Source organism: Notothenia rossii, assembly GCF_949606895.1.
Source record: "Notothenia rossii genome assembly, chromosome: 6".
Classification (NCBI taxonomy): Eukaryota; Metazoa; Chordata; class Actinopteri; order Perciformes; family Nototheniidae; genus Notothenia; species Notothenia rossii.
This window is the reverse complement of record NC_136909.1, coordinates 50103318-50120008: the sequence shown is the minus strand read 5'-3', so window position 1 is coordinate 50120008 and position 16691 is coordinate 50103318. Positions and strand designations below refer to the sequence as shown.

General features: G+C 40.5%; 1 protein-coding gene across 1 annotated transcript in view; it reads right to left on the bottom strand.

The window, feature by feature from the left end:
• col13a1 (collagen, type XIII, alpha 1) overlaps window positions 1-16691 on the bottom strand; it is a 91047-nt gene that overhangs the window by 20974 nt on the left and 53382 nt on the right. The window contains exons 18-25 of the mRNA XM_079690292.1: window positions 2010-2045; window positions 1874-1927; window positions 798-884; window positions 662-688; window positions 542-577; window positions 396-452; window positions 279-302; window positions 145-189 (exon numbers count right to left, since the gene is read on the bottom strand). Of these exons, the coding sequence (XP_079546418.1) occupies window positions 145-189; window positions 279-302; window positions 396-452; window positions 542-577; window positions 662-688; window positions 798-884; window positions 1874-1927; window positions 2010-2045 (366 nt within the window). The remainder of the gene's footprint in view (window positions 1-144; window positions 190-278; window positions 303-395; window positions 453-541; window positions 578-661; window positions 689-797; window positions 885-1873; window positions 1928-2009; window positions 2046-16691) is intronic.

Genomic DNA, 16691 nt, shown 5'->3' with positions numbered 1-16691 from the left:
CTGATTCAATAAACTGACATCAAAAACCAGGGACCAGTTATCCTTAATTGGTGTATAGGGGCCAACAAGATTTGCCCCAGGGCCTCCTACCAGAATTGTCCTCTGATGATAAAACTAAATGATTAATAAAATAGTATTTCCTACCTTGTTTCCAGGGGGGCCTGAAGGTCCAGGTAATCCAGGGGGGCCCTAAGAGGAGGACACATGTTGTCATTCAAAAGGGTATTTTCTACTGTACTGTGTCTGCACATGTCATGAAAATGCTTTGAAGTTCTTACCATCAGGGGTATGTTGCGAATATCCTGTGGAGGAATACAATTTGTTGAATTAATCTTTATTTGATTATACACGTTTTATACATGTAAATTAAGTGAAACATAATATGAGTTACATACATTTTCATTGTTGTGGATTTCCGCCTTTCCTGGCTCCCCAGTTGGGCCTGGAAGACCCTATAAGGAGAGAAAGACAATAACCATCAACATTTTGATTAGAAAACTAATATTTTATGTACTATGTATCGATATATGGGTTGACTTACTCTTGGTCCAACTGAGCCTTCAGGTCCTGCTTCCCCCTAGAGGTTAAAGGAAGGTATGACACTTAGACCCTCCATCCACAGTCTCAGCTTGTGATAGTATTTTAAATTATGTTGTCTTACCTTGTCTCCCTTGTTGCCTGTGTCACCCTGGAAAAGGAATATATATTGTGACTTCCAAGGGCAGTAGATTAGTTGTGTCAACAGTGCTAATTAATAACCTATGATTGGTACCCAGTGCCAAACGGTTTCCCATTACCTTGGGTCCCAGCTGGCCTGGTAGTCCTGGGGAACCCGGTTCTCCTTTAATTCCCGTGGCAGCAATGCGTGGCTCTCCCTTGTCCCCCTGCCGTACATAGAGAACAAAGTATTGGCTGAACACAGAACCCTTATTACCATCAACCTAATCTCCGGGTCCATCGTCAGTCTGATATGCATTTAGCCTCTGGGGGCTTCAAATATTATCTCTGGGTTTCCAGGGAAACCAGCAGATATCCAGGCCAGGAGTTCCTCTTCTGTGTGAGCTCATAGTTACAGTTGGGGTTAAGAGAAGATGTCATGCCAATTAGCCAATAAGCCAAATTGATAAAAAGTTGTAAAAGCTAGGTGGGCTCTGAGATTGCATTCTAGCATTTGTTGCGCTCCACAGTTTAGCTGCATGCAACCAAAGCCCCCTTAAAGGTACTTGGTAAATACTACAAATACTGTTCATAGATTAGAATGCTTACCGAAAATACATTAAAGAACTTTTTGACTTGTAATTAATGTCCATTTAAATTCTCTCAATCCTGTACTGTTTTATTATCATTTTCAATTGGCGAGTTAATTATATATTTCTGTCAATATTACTTTTACTCAAAACTTCTCATTTCCATTACAAAACCCCTTATGGGACACTTAAAATGGGATCCCCAAATCGAGCTGAATTCCAAATCTCCAAAGTGAGTTAGTGAGATAGTTAGTGGATTTGAGTTGAGATTATAATTCACAACACATCAAAGACAATACATTCTTCATTGATTCATACTGAATCATATGATAATGTGTAGCATCCACTGACAGATGACTGACAAACAGGATAAGGTCAACAATAGAGTTAGTTATGTGAATTATACCATCCTTAAAAAGACCAAAGACCTCCTCGTAATGGCAAGTGAAGCATGACCAGCAGCACAGAAAGGTAAAACACAACACAGGGAGCATTGGGCAGTCAAACAACACCACACAAAGCACTGATGAGTATCTGACTTTACAGACGTCCAGTTACTAGAGAAGTGAAGACCACTAACAGAAGCACAACAGACAGTTAGGGGTGCCGTTCCATTCAAGGCCTACCCTGTAGCCCCTCTTCCCGGGGATGCCAGGGGACCCAGGGATGCCAGCCTGGCCCTTTGCAGCGGAAGAAACATGATTATGACCCACTGATCTCAATATGTGTAATAACTGCTACACAGCTCAGAATTGACTTCACCTTGAACCCAGGAGCGCCCGGAAGTCCTGATCCTCCCTACCACGGCAAAAAGGTAAAAGATGGTGGAAAAAGAAGAAAATAAAAAACAGTTGATATTGTTTCTTCCAGATCGTAAAAATGACATGCAGAAAAGCGCAAACACACCACATGCAAAAATAACTACAAAGAAATGCAAAGAGGCATACAAAGACTCCAGATAACATCTGAGCGGTGTGTGTGTCTCTAGTTTGAGAGGACTGCTTCTCTGCAGAACTGCAAAACGCTAAATAACTACAAAACATTTTACCTTCAGTCTGGTTGTACTTGTAAGTGGGTTGGGGGCTAGGGAGGGACCCATTGTATCTTTCAATATTAAAGAATACAATAACATTAAAAACCGTGACTGATTACGTGTGTCAAATGGCAGCCACAGCATGAGGAACTCTGTGAAAGTGGTCGTTAAAAATAGAAAGGGAAACGCACTTGAGCCTTTCAGTTCGTCTGTGTAGCTGCTGCTCTTTCAGATTACTGAGTAGATGGTTTAAAGATGATGAGCAGTCACAGCTGTGACCACCACCCACAGACAGCTCTCTGGTGGGGGGAGCTCCTTCAGTCCGGTTTGCCCTAGTGGAATCAATATGCCCTCAACTTTGTGTCTGCTGATACTTGAATTTCATTTCTTATCATTTGTTCATTATCCCTTAGTTATTAACAGAAAGCAAAGTAGACCAGCACATTTCAACTGCTATATTTGGACTTAATAACCAGAATCATGCAGCCACACATACGGTGTACAGTGTATTATAAATATTGATATGTTATTGAGAGCATTGTTATCACTCCAGCGTCTTCTACTGCCTGGCAACCATTGGGAATATACAACAAGCATCCAGTCTCTGATATTATTATTGTTATAACTGTATCCTTGGAAACGTATCTTTTCTCCAATTCTAACTCCATCAGAGTGTTGTGGTGTAATAGTGTCATTAGAGCTGTAAGTGTCCGTCTTAAGACAGATTTGGTAGGAGTGACCACATCACGACAGAATGTCCACTGGTGCACATTAGTTTGCGTTCGGATGAAAGCATAGCTTGAGCTCCAAACCCCCAGAAGGACCTGAGTGGTGATGGCTTAAAATGCACAGAGGGTTCATTAGAGCGGCTCCCCAACAATCAGCTGACCCAAACAGGAAGCAGCGTCCCTCTTTGATCTGCCTGTAGCATTCCTCTGGAAAGTTTAAACATGCAACTATATTAACATGTCTCTTTCCGTGACATAAAGTGTGTGCAGGCTTAAATGTCACATTCACATGCCATTTCATGATTTATCAATATGCTAATCTCTTAATTGAAGCCATGCAGACACGGGTTTTCCACTTCAAAGGGGAAGTATTGAGAAATGAGTTTGAACCAATAGTGTTATCATCTACCGGGGATATAGCACTTGTTTTCATTGTTTTTGTACAGCAGCCAACTCAGTTTTAAGGTCCTTACACAGAGCCGATTTTCGGCATAGATAGATGTCGGGCCGTCGAAGAGCGTCATGTCGCCCTGCTCAGATTGGTGTGTACTGCACCGTCGTATCTTTTCGGCCGTGCCGACACCTTCCGCCGCCGATTTGACATGTTGAATTGGTAGGCTGTCGGCCAAAGAAATCACTCTGATTGGCTGTTCAGCTAGCGAATCAGTGCATGAGAAGCGAAACGGAAGTGAGGGACCCAAACAAACTGAAGGCAAATCTGAGATTTCATTTAACTCCAGTTAAACATTTAACAATTAGTTGTTTGTTTATATCACGCAGTCTGTTCTTCTTCTCTCGGTGTATCATGCAGTCTTTCTTCCGGTTGTTGCCTCTTTTGAATGACAAATACACACTACGGCCGCCTGCTGGTAAGGGGATTTATTGCCACTAGCGCATGCGCAGTTCGTACGTGCTACTTGGCCGTCGGCTGAAGTCTTTGCGGTGTGTTCCAGTGCGACACATGGCCAAGACGCAGGAGACGTGAGGCGACGTTCCGTCGGGACGTGTTCTTTGGTGTCAAGTTTGTTGTGTAAGGAGCTTTAGAGGAGGGACATGGAGACGCAGCTACTCACGGCCAGACCTTTGCTAATGACTTATATGTACAGGTTCCATGTGTACACTGACAGTGAACCAGGATGCTTGGTAACAGAATGTAGACCCTCCAGAGAAACGCGATTCTGCGATCGCAGAATTTACCGCATAATCAGCAAAATGGTGCAGATTTTTAAAAGGCTGCATATTTATTAAAAGGCCGCATAATCCCCGCATTTTTCCACACAAAGTTGAGGAAAAAAAAAGTTAACTCGTCTTGACGTGAAGCAGTGATGATGATGGCGTGACGTCATCAGCTCGCGCATCACAGAAGGTAAAAAACACCGTAGAGTGAACGTGTGGAACTCACACGACGAACATTTCTGCTAAAGACCGGGCAAAGCAGTACCCCGATGTCTTTCACGAAAGTGGGGGGAAACTATTCTGCACCCCGTGCAACTGTGTATTGGAGCATACGTCTTAGAGAAAATCGACGGTGACGACCCACTTTAATTCATTCAAACATGCTTTCTGCTGCTGCTGCTGCGGACAAAAAAGCCAAACAACTCACGTTCACCGAGGCATCAACCTCGGTGAATGATAGAGCAACTTATAGCTTTCGAGGGCTACAAGAAACGAAGTGAGTAGCCTACAAGATTGAAGCTGGCCAGATAACGAACGAGTAAATGAAAACAGAATGAGGCTGAGAAGTGTGTGTGTGTGTGTGTGTGTGTGTGTGTGTGTGTGTGTGTGTGTGTGTGTGTGTGTGTGTGTGTGTGTGTGTGAGAGAGAGAGTGTGATTAAAATAGCCCCATTGCTTTTACAATGAATAAACATTGAATGTGTTTTATTGAATAGGAAAGGGATTTAACGTTAGTGGCAGGTTGTGTGTGAGAGAATAAATAAGACAGCCAAATATTTAAAAAGATAGGTAAGATAAAGATAGCAGAGAGGAGTATATCAATGATGTGTTATTGGTTGTGAGAATATTTTAATGTTTTTTGGAGTATTGAAATATATACAGGTCTGTTTCATATGAGTGTTGAGAGCTGTATCCATAAATCTCTTAATTTGTGCACCAGATTGATGCATTTAACTTAAATTTAAAGAAAAAAATCTTACCGGGGGTGCATGCCCCCGGACTCCCCTATAGGATGTGAGGTCATCACAAATAAAACAGGTTCATGAATAGATAAGTTTGCACACTCATTATATACACTACACATTTTTCTTGGATTAGTTAACACCATAGTCCCTAATATATATGTGTAGAAAGACAGGAAATGGAATTAAATCGAGAACAATGTTTCATTGCGGAGGACACCCTGTTTTGTGTCCCCCCCACTTCTCAAACCAAAGTTACGCCCTTGTGTGTGTGTGTGTGTGTGTGTGTGTGTGTGTGTGTGTGTGTGTGTGTGTGTGTGTGTGTGTGTGTGTGTGTGTGTGTGTGTGTGTGTGTGTGTGTGTGTGTGTGTGTGTGTGTGTGTGTGTGTGTGTGTGTGTGTGTGTTGGATCGTTGGAGCTGCTATGTGCAACTCAAGGCATATGCTCGAACGGGAGCTGCCTGGACGCTGCAATCATGTTGCGCGCACTATCCGTGCTGAGTGTGCTGACTTTTCCCACAATGTCCCCCACTGTCTGGCTACCTGCATAAAGTGAAGTGCTCGGCGCAGTTGTGGCGAAATGTCGCTCCTCTGTTTTCATTTAAACAGCTCCTTATATCCGTTAGCGCAGCTAGCTAGCACCAGATGCTAACAACAACAACAATACACGTAAGGTCTCTCTCTCGCACCACACATACACACACCCTCCCGGTCCTCCCGATAGCCAGTCGGTGCCTGCCAGTGAGCGTGGAAGTGCGGTCTGCCCATAGAGGGTCTGCCACAAGGGGGCGGCAGGAGCGGGTCTGTCAGCATCAGCTTGAATTTTTTTTTTCCGTTAACGCGTTATTAACGCACATTTATATTAATTAATTATACACAGTACAAGAGCAGTCGCACTGCTCTGCCTTGGTTTCTGCCTTACGTTCCTCTTTCCTCTCGCCTGTCGACGGAGACATTGCAGTTCATCCTGCTCCCCTAAAATCCCCTAAAGAGTTACTGTGATATATATTGTTATAGGGGTCATTCTATGAAAACGTGCCATTTTGTGTCCCTGACACAAAAACTACCCCATTAAGCTGTATAAAAGCTGTATTAACATCAGAAAATAAACAAATGTAGTTGTTATTATATGGTAAACAAATAAACTTCATTAAAAAAATTCATACATTTATATATTTTTTTATTTTAAAGATTTTTGTATTGTATATCTGTTAAATATGGTCAAAATGTCTTGTCCCTCGGTAAAACTTTTACATTACAACTGGCTTTTTAAGAGGATAAAACCAAATTATCTTAAAAAAACTTTTATATATGAAAAGCCTCAATTGTTAGTTAACCTATGACGCATGTATTTTATTCTTCACTTTTTTGAAATATTGAAACAAATTCAATTTTATAACTGTCCCTACGTTTTACGTCAAATGCGTTACTTTGAATAAACACGCCCCCCTGAGGGGCAATGAGCATCCCAGAAGTGACATCATTTTCAGGAAGTGACATCATATGCCTTTTCTCAAGACTGACAAACAGACAAGTAGGCCTAAGTGCTCCTATTTTTTAATGAATTTTCAATGAGTTGTGTTTAGTTTGACTGAAGGGGACGGTCATAGTGTGTCAACCCGCGTTACCATAATATCATGTATTAAAAAGTTAAACACTTTAAATTAAAATGTACATATAAAAATGCATTTTGGCCTCTTTAGAATGCACACCATGTGGTGTCATTGTGTGAACCACATGGCAAGTAATGGCTGCCAAAAACGTATTTTGTCAAACCTGTTACTGTCAAACCTGTTACTATTAACCCTTTCCCTGCCATGTTCCAATATTTATTCTGTGTCCAAAACCAGAATTATTAATACAATACATAATTATTACCTCCGCCCAGGAGGTTATGTGATCGCCTGATTTCTGTGTTTGTGTGTTTGTTTTGTGGAGTTGTTGGAAATGACAAAAGGAATAAGTGATTCAATTTTGGTGGTCATCTGAATCAGCGTGTAGATGTTATGGCGTGTAGATGTTATGGCATCAGTGACATGGTCATGGCGGAGGTTTGCGCTCTCTGAGTGCTTCTAGTTATTATTAATGTTATTTATATGATATAATATGAAATAACTTATTTTGAACAAGAAAGGTGATTTAATATGCATTTGTATTTTACATGCTTTTGTTAGGATGCCTCTATCTGCAGCAGAAAAACAGCGCCGATACAGGCAGCGTAGGGATGCTGATCCTGAGGAAAGAAAAAGTCATATGTATTATGAAGAGTGGCCTGAGAATGCCAGTACGACATGCCAGTACGACAGTTCATGTACCAAACAGAACGCTTCAAGGAAGCATCCTCAATAAAAATAAGAACAACATATTATTAAAATGCTATGATTTTTCAATGATTTCAGTAAAAAAAGGACGTTGATCCATTCAATGAAAAAAATCAGTTTGTACTTTTTTTCATTTCACTGTACTCATATAGAGCTGAAACAAGAAGTGTTGCAGATGTATCACTGTGAAGAACAACCCAACATTGTGGGTGATTGGAAAACTTAACTGCCTTGTTGCCCTTTGCTCAGAGTAATTTCTCCAGCTGGGGAGCTCATTGCTTCTCATTTGCAGTGAAAGGCAGAAGGTCGAAATAGCTTTTCATTTGCTCAAAGAAGTGCATTTGTTGGCACACAGTCCTTTGTCATAAAATGCACTCTCTCTGATGTTGTGTGTTTCAGTTCCCACAGGTAAAGTAAAATCAAAGCTGCTTTCAAAGACAGAACTTATTACACGTCTAGTCTACAGCGAAGTAGTAGAGTGTTTCACCAGGTTGACGGATGGGACTTGGGTTAGTAGTTTTGTTAGCTTCCTTCCTGTGCTTTAGAGAAGTCATCATTTGTGGTCAGCACCATGCAGATCTTGTTTCTTTTCCCCCAGAACCTCTACCTGGCCATTATTTTCAGTCTGGCAAGGGGCACCAGCAGCCAGCTCATTGAGGTTATAGATTTCCCCTGGGCTGATGGAAGCCCAAGCCCTTAAGTGACCTTAACCACATACAAAAATCGGCCTGCAAAAGCACTTCCTCTTCGTTATTAAATAATAAAAGCTTTTTCAAGAACAGTTTTTCCCATGGCTACCAACGAATATTCACTTCCCTTGAAGTTTTCGCTTTTGACTTTTTCTTCCTCCTTCCCCCACCTGTCCATGTTTGGCTTAATAGAGAAAACACACACATGGCAGCAGCCAAAGAAGAGCTGTTGCAGCAACACACTCTCACTCCATAATCGTCCAGGAGCAACGCTTGGTCAGGGTCCCGTGGCGTGCAGTTGTGACGCTCCTAGGCTCCTTCAGCTTCATAAAGGGACGCAAATAGCTTTCAACTGATTGTAATGTATTCCCATCTGTGGCGGGATTTGACGCTCATGGAAGCACTGCATTCGTTAGTGTCGGCTGCCCTTAAAGGCAATGTGAGCGTCCATTCCCATTGGATAACGGAGAATTGTACACCCGGAAGTAAGTATTCCCCTTGCTGTCGATTGATTTTACAGTGATATCTGCACTACTCATCGACTAAAAAACACCAGATTATCCTTGTTATTTACACAACATTGATTGGTTTAAATTGTGTGCAATGCTTTTGTATTTTTCCCCTTCGATTTAGAGAAACAAATATTTTTTCTGAGTAAAGGAGGGCAGAAGACTACACTACCCAGAATCCCCAATCCGCAGTATTTCTTATAGCTATGCAGGGCATGCAAGCGGACAAACAAGAACAAACAAACAAGTGAAATGAAGAATAAAATTGAAATCGTACAATATAATATTGTGGTGGTTCATCTTATAATTCAGTCTAGAGAATGCACCAGACAGCATCTACAGTAAGACCTGCAAACATCTAAATGTTCTAGGGGGAGGCCCCCCAAACCCTTCGTGCCATTTCGTCCGTGCGCATTTTTCAGGGCAATCTCTATAGGGCTCAGGGCCATCTGTAAATTAGCTTAGATTAGCCATAGGACCATCTAAGGTCATCGGGCTCGTCTCAGGAGGTGATGAGACAGCCTATAGAGAGGAGGTCCGGAAACTGACTGAGTGGTGCGCGGTCAACAACCTACTGCTAAACTCAATAAAAACGAAATAAATTATTATCGATTTCAGGAGAACCAGCATAGTCCACGCCCCCCTCTACATTAACGGGGACTGTGTAGAGAGGGTGCCTTCATTTAAATTCCTTGGAGTCTACATCTCCCAGGAGCTCACCTGGTTCACAAACACCACGGCAGTGATAAAGAAGGCCCAGCAGTGACTGTACTTCCTGAGACTGCTCAGAAAGAACCATCTGAATCAGAAGCTGCTGGTGACCTTCTATTACTCTACAGTTGAGAGCGTCGTCACATACTGCATTTCTGCTTGGTATGCATGCACGGTGCTCGGCTGCCGACAGGAAGGCTCTGCAGAGGGTCATTAACACGGCCCAGAGGATTATTGTCTGCCCTCTGCCCTCCCTGGAAGACATCACCAGCTCTCGCTGCTTCAGGAGGACCAGTTCCATCCTGAAGGACTCATCCCACCCAGCCCGACATCTGTTCGACCTGCTCCCTTGGAGGGCTGGCGCTAGCGTTCACTGAAAGCCCACACCTCCAGATTCACAAAGAGTTTCTTCCCATGGGCCATTAGGACATTAAACACACACAAATAACTCGCCATATCCCCACTGTGCAATAATCATGATCTGTCTCTATGTATACACTGTAATATTTATCATATATATTGTATCATAATTCTATTTTATTCATTTATTTATTTATTAATCGGACCATCCGAAGCTGTGTGCAATACTTGCTGGTCGAAACTGTCAGACCTTTTAATCTGTGTTTTAATATGTCTGTTTTCAAAGCACTCGCTGGAGCAGTGACTATAAATCTCCTTGTATTCTGTACAATGACAATAAAAGTTTTGGAATTTGAATTTGAACTTCTGATAATAACAAAGGGGAAATAAACGAAGCATCTCTTTTCCTCTCTCTCTCTCTCCTGACGGCCCGTCAGTATCAGGGTTAGTCAAAATGAATCCCTTGGCGGTTCTAGTGTTCATTTACCGTTTTGTCTTCTATTTGCTTAATCGATTTGAAACCAAGTCTAACATTAGCGTTAGCTTTCTAGCTAACACAACACATGCACGTAGCCTACCTTTCTCTGTGCTTTTTTTTTGTAGTGACGAATGAAGTTGGATTTTGTGGTGGTCCTACCCAGTCTCATGGCATTTCGTGTTCACCAACACGATTTTTAATCTATTGATTCGTGTTCACCAACACGATTTTCTCCTTTTTTCCGTGTTGCACAGCACGATTTTAAAAGCAATGTATTTCTACTGGTAATGTGTTTCGTACCTGCAGCACGTCTTTTTCTCCGGTCGGGTCGTGGAAGACCGGAAGCTGTGTGGTTCATAAAAACATGTTCTTACTCAATATCAAGCCACAATTATTGCTTTTATTTTAAATCGTATAATTTCTGACTTTTGTTTCCGTCTGTGAGGAAAATAAATGGGGCTCGAGCCTCAGAATACTGAAATCTGTATTTTTAAATATTTTTTTCCTTCTAATTTGTTATTCTTTTCAAAATAACACACTGTTATTTACTCACCAATAACACACAATTATCCTTGCTTTTATTTATTGGTTTGATTCCATAATCTCTGGCTTTTTTGGTGTCCGTCAGGAACTGAATTTCAAAATAAAAATAACCGGAAACAGACGTAGGCCTCTAGGAGTTTAGGATGGCCGAAGACACTACACTACCCATAATCCCCAGCTATCGTTTAGGACTACAGTCCCCGTGATTAATCTTCAAGCGCTGGGATTGGATGTTGGAGTGGCAGTGCGCCAAGGTTACGCCGAGCGTCAAACAGCTGTTTGAAATGGAACAAAACCACGCCAGACTATCCAAAACTGGAATTGAACGCCCCCCCCCAGAACTACATATGCTGGCTATTGTGTTTCGCAAAATGTTCCATGGGACGTCTCTACTGAACTTTTTCGTTTTTCCCACAATTAGAAGTTGCCAGTATTAAACACATTGGTGTTATCAAATGTAAAACATATAATTAATAAATGGGTGAAAATCGCTTGTGTCCATAATGCGCAGCTTTAATATATACCCACATGACAGCTCATTGTTACTTTGTAATTCTACTCCACAATTCAGAGGTTAACCTGATTGCCAATTGCCAACAATCAGGAGAGATATTTGATAGTTGGTGCTTGAGAAGACTAAACATTTATCTGCAATTGACATGAATGGAAACGAGTAATAAAGTATATTCATTACTCGTTATTCTCTACTAATAGTTAATTAAAGACTGTATAATGGCTATTTTGCACATCCCTTTCAAGATTTCAAGATTTTCAAAGGTTATTGACATATCATATACAAAACTACGGTGTATGCAATGAATTAAAATCTTGGGTCACAGGTTCCTCAACAGCACATTACAAGACATCTATCAACATGGGTTTGTACCTCCACCATTAAACTGTCATATTCTGCACATTTCTTATACTATCTACATACATAAGAGTATAATTCATATGTATAATATCAGTTAAAATAAGTGCTTCAACATATTTAACATTGCAGGAAAGCAATATATTAGACGTTAAGTACTTTGTCAGGCTTAATATTTATCTGTAGATACCCCCAAAGTGTTTTTCTTATTTAAAAGAGGACCTTAATCTAAAGTATTATTTAATGTTTAAATAAAGGTTAATTCGTTTTTCTGTTTTGCACATCCTCCTATTAATATCTTTGTACATCTGGCACTAAACTGTTTTATTGTAGAGATCACTTACAGTATCTTCTTGATTTTTTATATTCTATATTTCTATCACAGACCTTCTACTTTCCCCCTATGAAAGTATGTACTCTTAATATTTTTTTAATCAAATACAACACATAAAAACAATAATTCAATAACGTGCTTTAACCACTAGGCGGTGCACACAAGGTACACACAGCATACTAATAATAACTTTGTATTATTAGTGTAGGACACTTATGTATGTACAACATCTGAAGATGTGTAGTTTTATACATGTTTTCACATAATTTTATAGCATATTGCTATACTATTTCAGACTCAGTATTTACATTCTTATATTCAAAGAAAATCAAAGTCCTTTTATATCAGCTGTGCACCGTTATGGTGTAAATATAACCTATCTACAAATTAGATCAAATATAAAAGTCAGCCGAATTAAGGTTGATACCGCAAGGAGACGTATTGTGTGAAGAGAAATTGAAGATGTTGTTTAATTGTTGATATATTAATGATCCACGTTAAGTATTCAGTTTCGGCGGCATTTCTTCCAGTTTTTCCAAAGGTCTTCTCATCAGGGCTCTATAAATAAAGAACTACGGCAGATCTGTAATATGTAATGCAGCCGGACCGTGTATTACAATGCCGTTATGTGATGACTTTCAAAGAGAAAAGCAAGAACACTCGGAATTAAGTATTATTTTATTCTTTTAAAATGTTTTCCGGATTTCATATCATATAAACACCAAATCCCAGCATGCATTGCGGCTAAAACATCCAATCAGCGAGCTTAAGCCATAGCTGAGGATCTTGGGTAAGCGCTCGAAATGCCTACGTCTGTTTCCGGTTATTTTTATTTTGAAATTCAGTTCCTGAAGGACGCCAACAAAGCCCGAGATTATGGAATCAAACCAATAAATAAAAGCAAAGATAATTGTGTGTTATTGGTGAGTAAATAACAGTGTGTTATTTTGAAAAGAATAACAAATTAGAAGGAAAAAAAGATTTAAAAAATACAGAGCTCTGAGCTCTGAGCCCCATTTATTTTCCTCAGAGAAAAGGAAACAAAAGTCCGAAATTATACGATTTAAAATAAAAGCAATAATTGTGGCTTGATATTGAGTAAGAACATGTTTTTATGAACCACACAGGATCCGGTCTTCCACGACCCGACCGGAGACAAAGACGTGCTGCAGGCACGAAACACATTACCAGTAGAAATACATTGCTTTTAAAATCGTGCTGTGCAACACGAAAAAAAGGGGGAAATAGTGTTGGTGAACACGAATCAATAGATTAGAAATCGTGTTGGTGAACACGAAATGCCATGAGACTGGGTTGGGTGGTCCTGTCACTGATCTTTATGCTGCAGACCCTACATACCGCTGTTCTCTTCTTATTACCATCATCGACAACATAATCCTGGAATCCAAACTTCACTATTTTTGGAGTAACGCTAGCCGCTGCCATGTTAACTGGTTGCCAGGTTTGCGCGCATGGCGCTATAATCATCCAATCACGTTTTTCGAAAAAACTAAACGTAATATCTCAATACAAAAACAAACGCAAATATTTAATTTTAAACAGTCAACTCCTCTCAAGTCATCTATCTCAAGCTTAAGTCAAGTCTCAAGTCATGAATACCAAGTCAAAGTCAAGTCAAGTCAAGTCTTTTATCAATGTTAGTCAAGCAAGTCTCAAGTCCAAAAATATGCGACTCGAGTCTGACTCGAGTCAAGTCATGTGACTCGAGTCCCCACCTCTGCATTTTAGTATCGCCTCAGCTCGCTGGGAACTGTTAGAAATTAAAATCAATGTTTTAATGGAGAAATGTAGTTTAAACATGCCGTCAGTTTTAATGCTCTTTTATACTGAAAAAACAGAAATTCTTGTGCACAAGCAGTTAAGCTTTTATTCTGAAAATCCTTCATCTACGGTTAGCATTTAGCATGTGGCTAATATACGATTTCCTGAATAGGTGAATTTAGTAGCGAAATGATATGGAGTGGTGCAAACCGAAGCCTACTGATTTAACACTACAACTATAGATGTTGAGATACTACCATGCTGAATATTAAATGAAGGTACAGTTTATTTGAATACATTATTGTTTACAGACGAGAGTAGCATGTGACAACATCCGGAATGACCGGAAACCAAACGAGCCGAGAAGTATTGTTTAGAGTATTGATTACAGCGTTTAGAATGTGTTAAATGAAAAGTGATGAAAGAGAATATGAGGAGAAACGGCTTGTTAAGCATATATTGAATGTGAAAAGAACCTATCCTCTGTTTAAATGCAATAACGGACATTGGAGACGAGGCGAGCCGGCTGGCGGGGAGGAGCCAGCAGAGGATATATAACAGCACCGGAGGAGAGATCCAGGCTCTTCTCTTCCCTATCGAGGAGCGGATCACAGCTGTTTGTCTGACTGAACAATATCATGCTTGTGACCAACCCGCGCCTTTTTTAATTAAAGTACCCAATTGAACTTTCACAGAGACTCCATTTAGTCTCCTTTTAAAGCTTCTCTCCTGGTCGGGAGAATAACGAACACAGTTAACAATCTGGTGAATTCCCTGATGTGATCCCGCTGACCGAGGAGAGAAAACCAACCGGCTGTTTCCTGGAGACGCTTGCAGCCATTCGACACACAAGAGCTCAAATCAATCGGTAAGAAGATGCCTGTTATGACAAAGATTCTTCACTAGTTAAACTAGGCAAAGTTCGATTTGTGTGTTTGACCGCAGCCGGCTGATCCTGAAAATAGCTGTGCATTTTAATGTTAAAACAACCCAAATTGATAAAATAATCACTCTAAAACCACGAGGCGTTGTTTTGTCACAAGCAGGGTGAGTTCACACTTTCTTTTGTTCCATTAACCCTGCATGCTATTAACCACGTGTGGGTGTTGAATTTTAAATATATAGTGTGTGGACATTGTACTTCGGATAGGTGCCTTGCTGCTTTCACATAGGTGTCTCTTGTTACGTTAATAGTTAGTTAGCCTATGACGTAAGGGTATATAGCCCATTTGACGATTTTTGTTAAGATCTGGAGACATAGCGAATCGGTTAAGGGCCGAGTAAGTGAAAACCAGCGGGGCATAGTGAATCAACTCAGGGTTAAGACCGAAGTCAGTGCTTTAAAGAAAGTCCTTTTCAAGAAAGGCTTGGTTAAGGTCTAAGCCTTTATCAGTGGTTAAAACTGTTCTGTTTAAAAAAAGATATTGCGGGTGGGTTACGGTAATCGGAATTACAACAGCAGTGCAGTAATAAGACGACGGTCTATTATCAGTGGCTGATAGGTCTCCATATTGGTCCCGGTTTGGCGTGTCCAAATAGCAACAGTTAACCATAGTCGACTATAAAGTCAAATATTACGTGAACAGGTTTATAGCTAGTGCGTAAAGGTTCCTAACTTTAAGTGATGATATCAATAAGATAAAGCCCATAGTCGACTATAAAGTCAAATATTACGTGAACAGGTTTATAGCTAGTGCGTAAGGGTCCCTAACTTTAAGTGATGATATCAATAAGATAAAGCCCATTTTTTCATAGTAAACTAGATAGAAATGTTGTTATTTTAAACTAAGCGTTGTTTTGGCTTGGATTTCAGGGTTTATAATACCACACCAGTGGTTTACTTTGTTACGGTTCGTTTAAAGATCACCTCGCCATTGTTTAAACTCCCACCTGAGAGCCGCATGGACAAATCTCTTTGTCTACAGGTCAGAGTGCGAAATAATCGGGTGCCATCTTGTTTACACCCCACATGTGGAAAAACAAAGACAGGGCAATCGCCATTTCGTGAAATGCAAATTCAATTTGCTCCTTTTGCTTTGAATTTGCATTTACACAGAGCATCCACCAATTAGAAGTAGCAGAGTAGAACATTTAGCAGACTATTTTTGTAATTATGAGAAGGATACAGATTACAAGTGATGTTGTTCCCCCACACAGAAAACTATTGTGTCCACACAACTAGTGAGGTCAAGAAGACGGGCTTCCACCCAAAATATGCAAGGGGCGGCGATACACCTGACGTGAAGCTGTCCAGACCTGAAAACAGAAACTCGTTTCTGCTGTGGTGAAGTCTGGCTACAAAGGGAGGTGTCCGATAGGGTCGCTTGTCTCAAACCAGTGAAGAAGTCAACAAGAACCCAGCTGAACTAGAGAGTGACTGTTAGTGGGAGAACTGTGATGGAGCGACAGAGACTGGCCCAACATTTTCCACCCAGTACATAGATAGACCTCGTCAGAAGACCGGGGCTGTGTTTAAAGGGGAACTTAATTTATTCTTAGCCAGAAGTGCAGTTTTTAATCAAACAATTATGTGATTTATGGAGTCAGATTGCATTTTTCTCATAAACACAATTTTATAATCGGTCTGAAGTATCTTTTTTAAGGCATGAGCCGCAGATTAAATAACATAACACTGATTAAGAGCTTGGATGAAGAAGTTGTAGGGTTTTTACAAAAGTTTCAAGAATCAGTCTTTATTTATTTATTCTTGAGTAACTTTACTGATTTATAGTGTAGTGCGTAAGGCAATATCTCATTATGAGTGAGGAGCACCAGCCCTTCATTCAGGTCACTCTCTGTGAGAATAGTTCATATTTTCCCTCCAGTTTGGAGACAGATTATTTTATCATATGTTAGTTCAGCAGTGTCAACCAATCCTCTAATCCTAGAGTTATCGAGACGCATTAGCGACACCAGGGGTATTGTTTTTCGCAGCAACGATGATGCATAA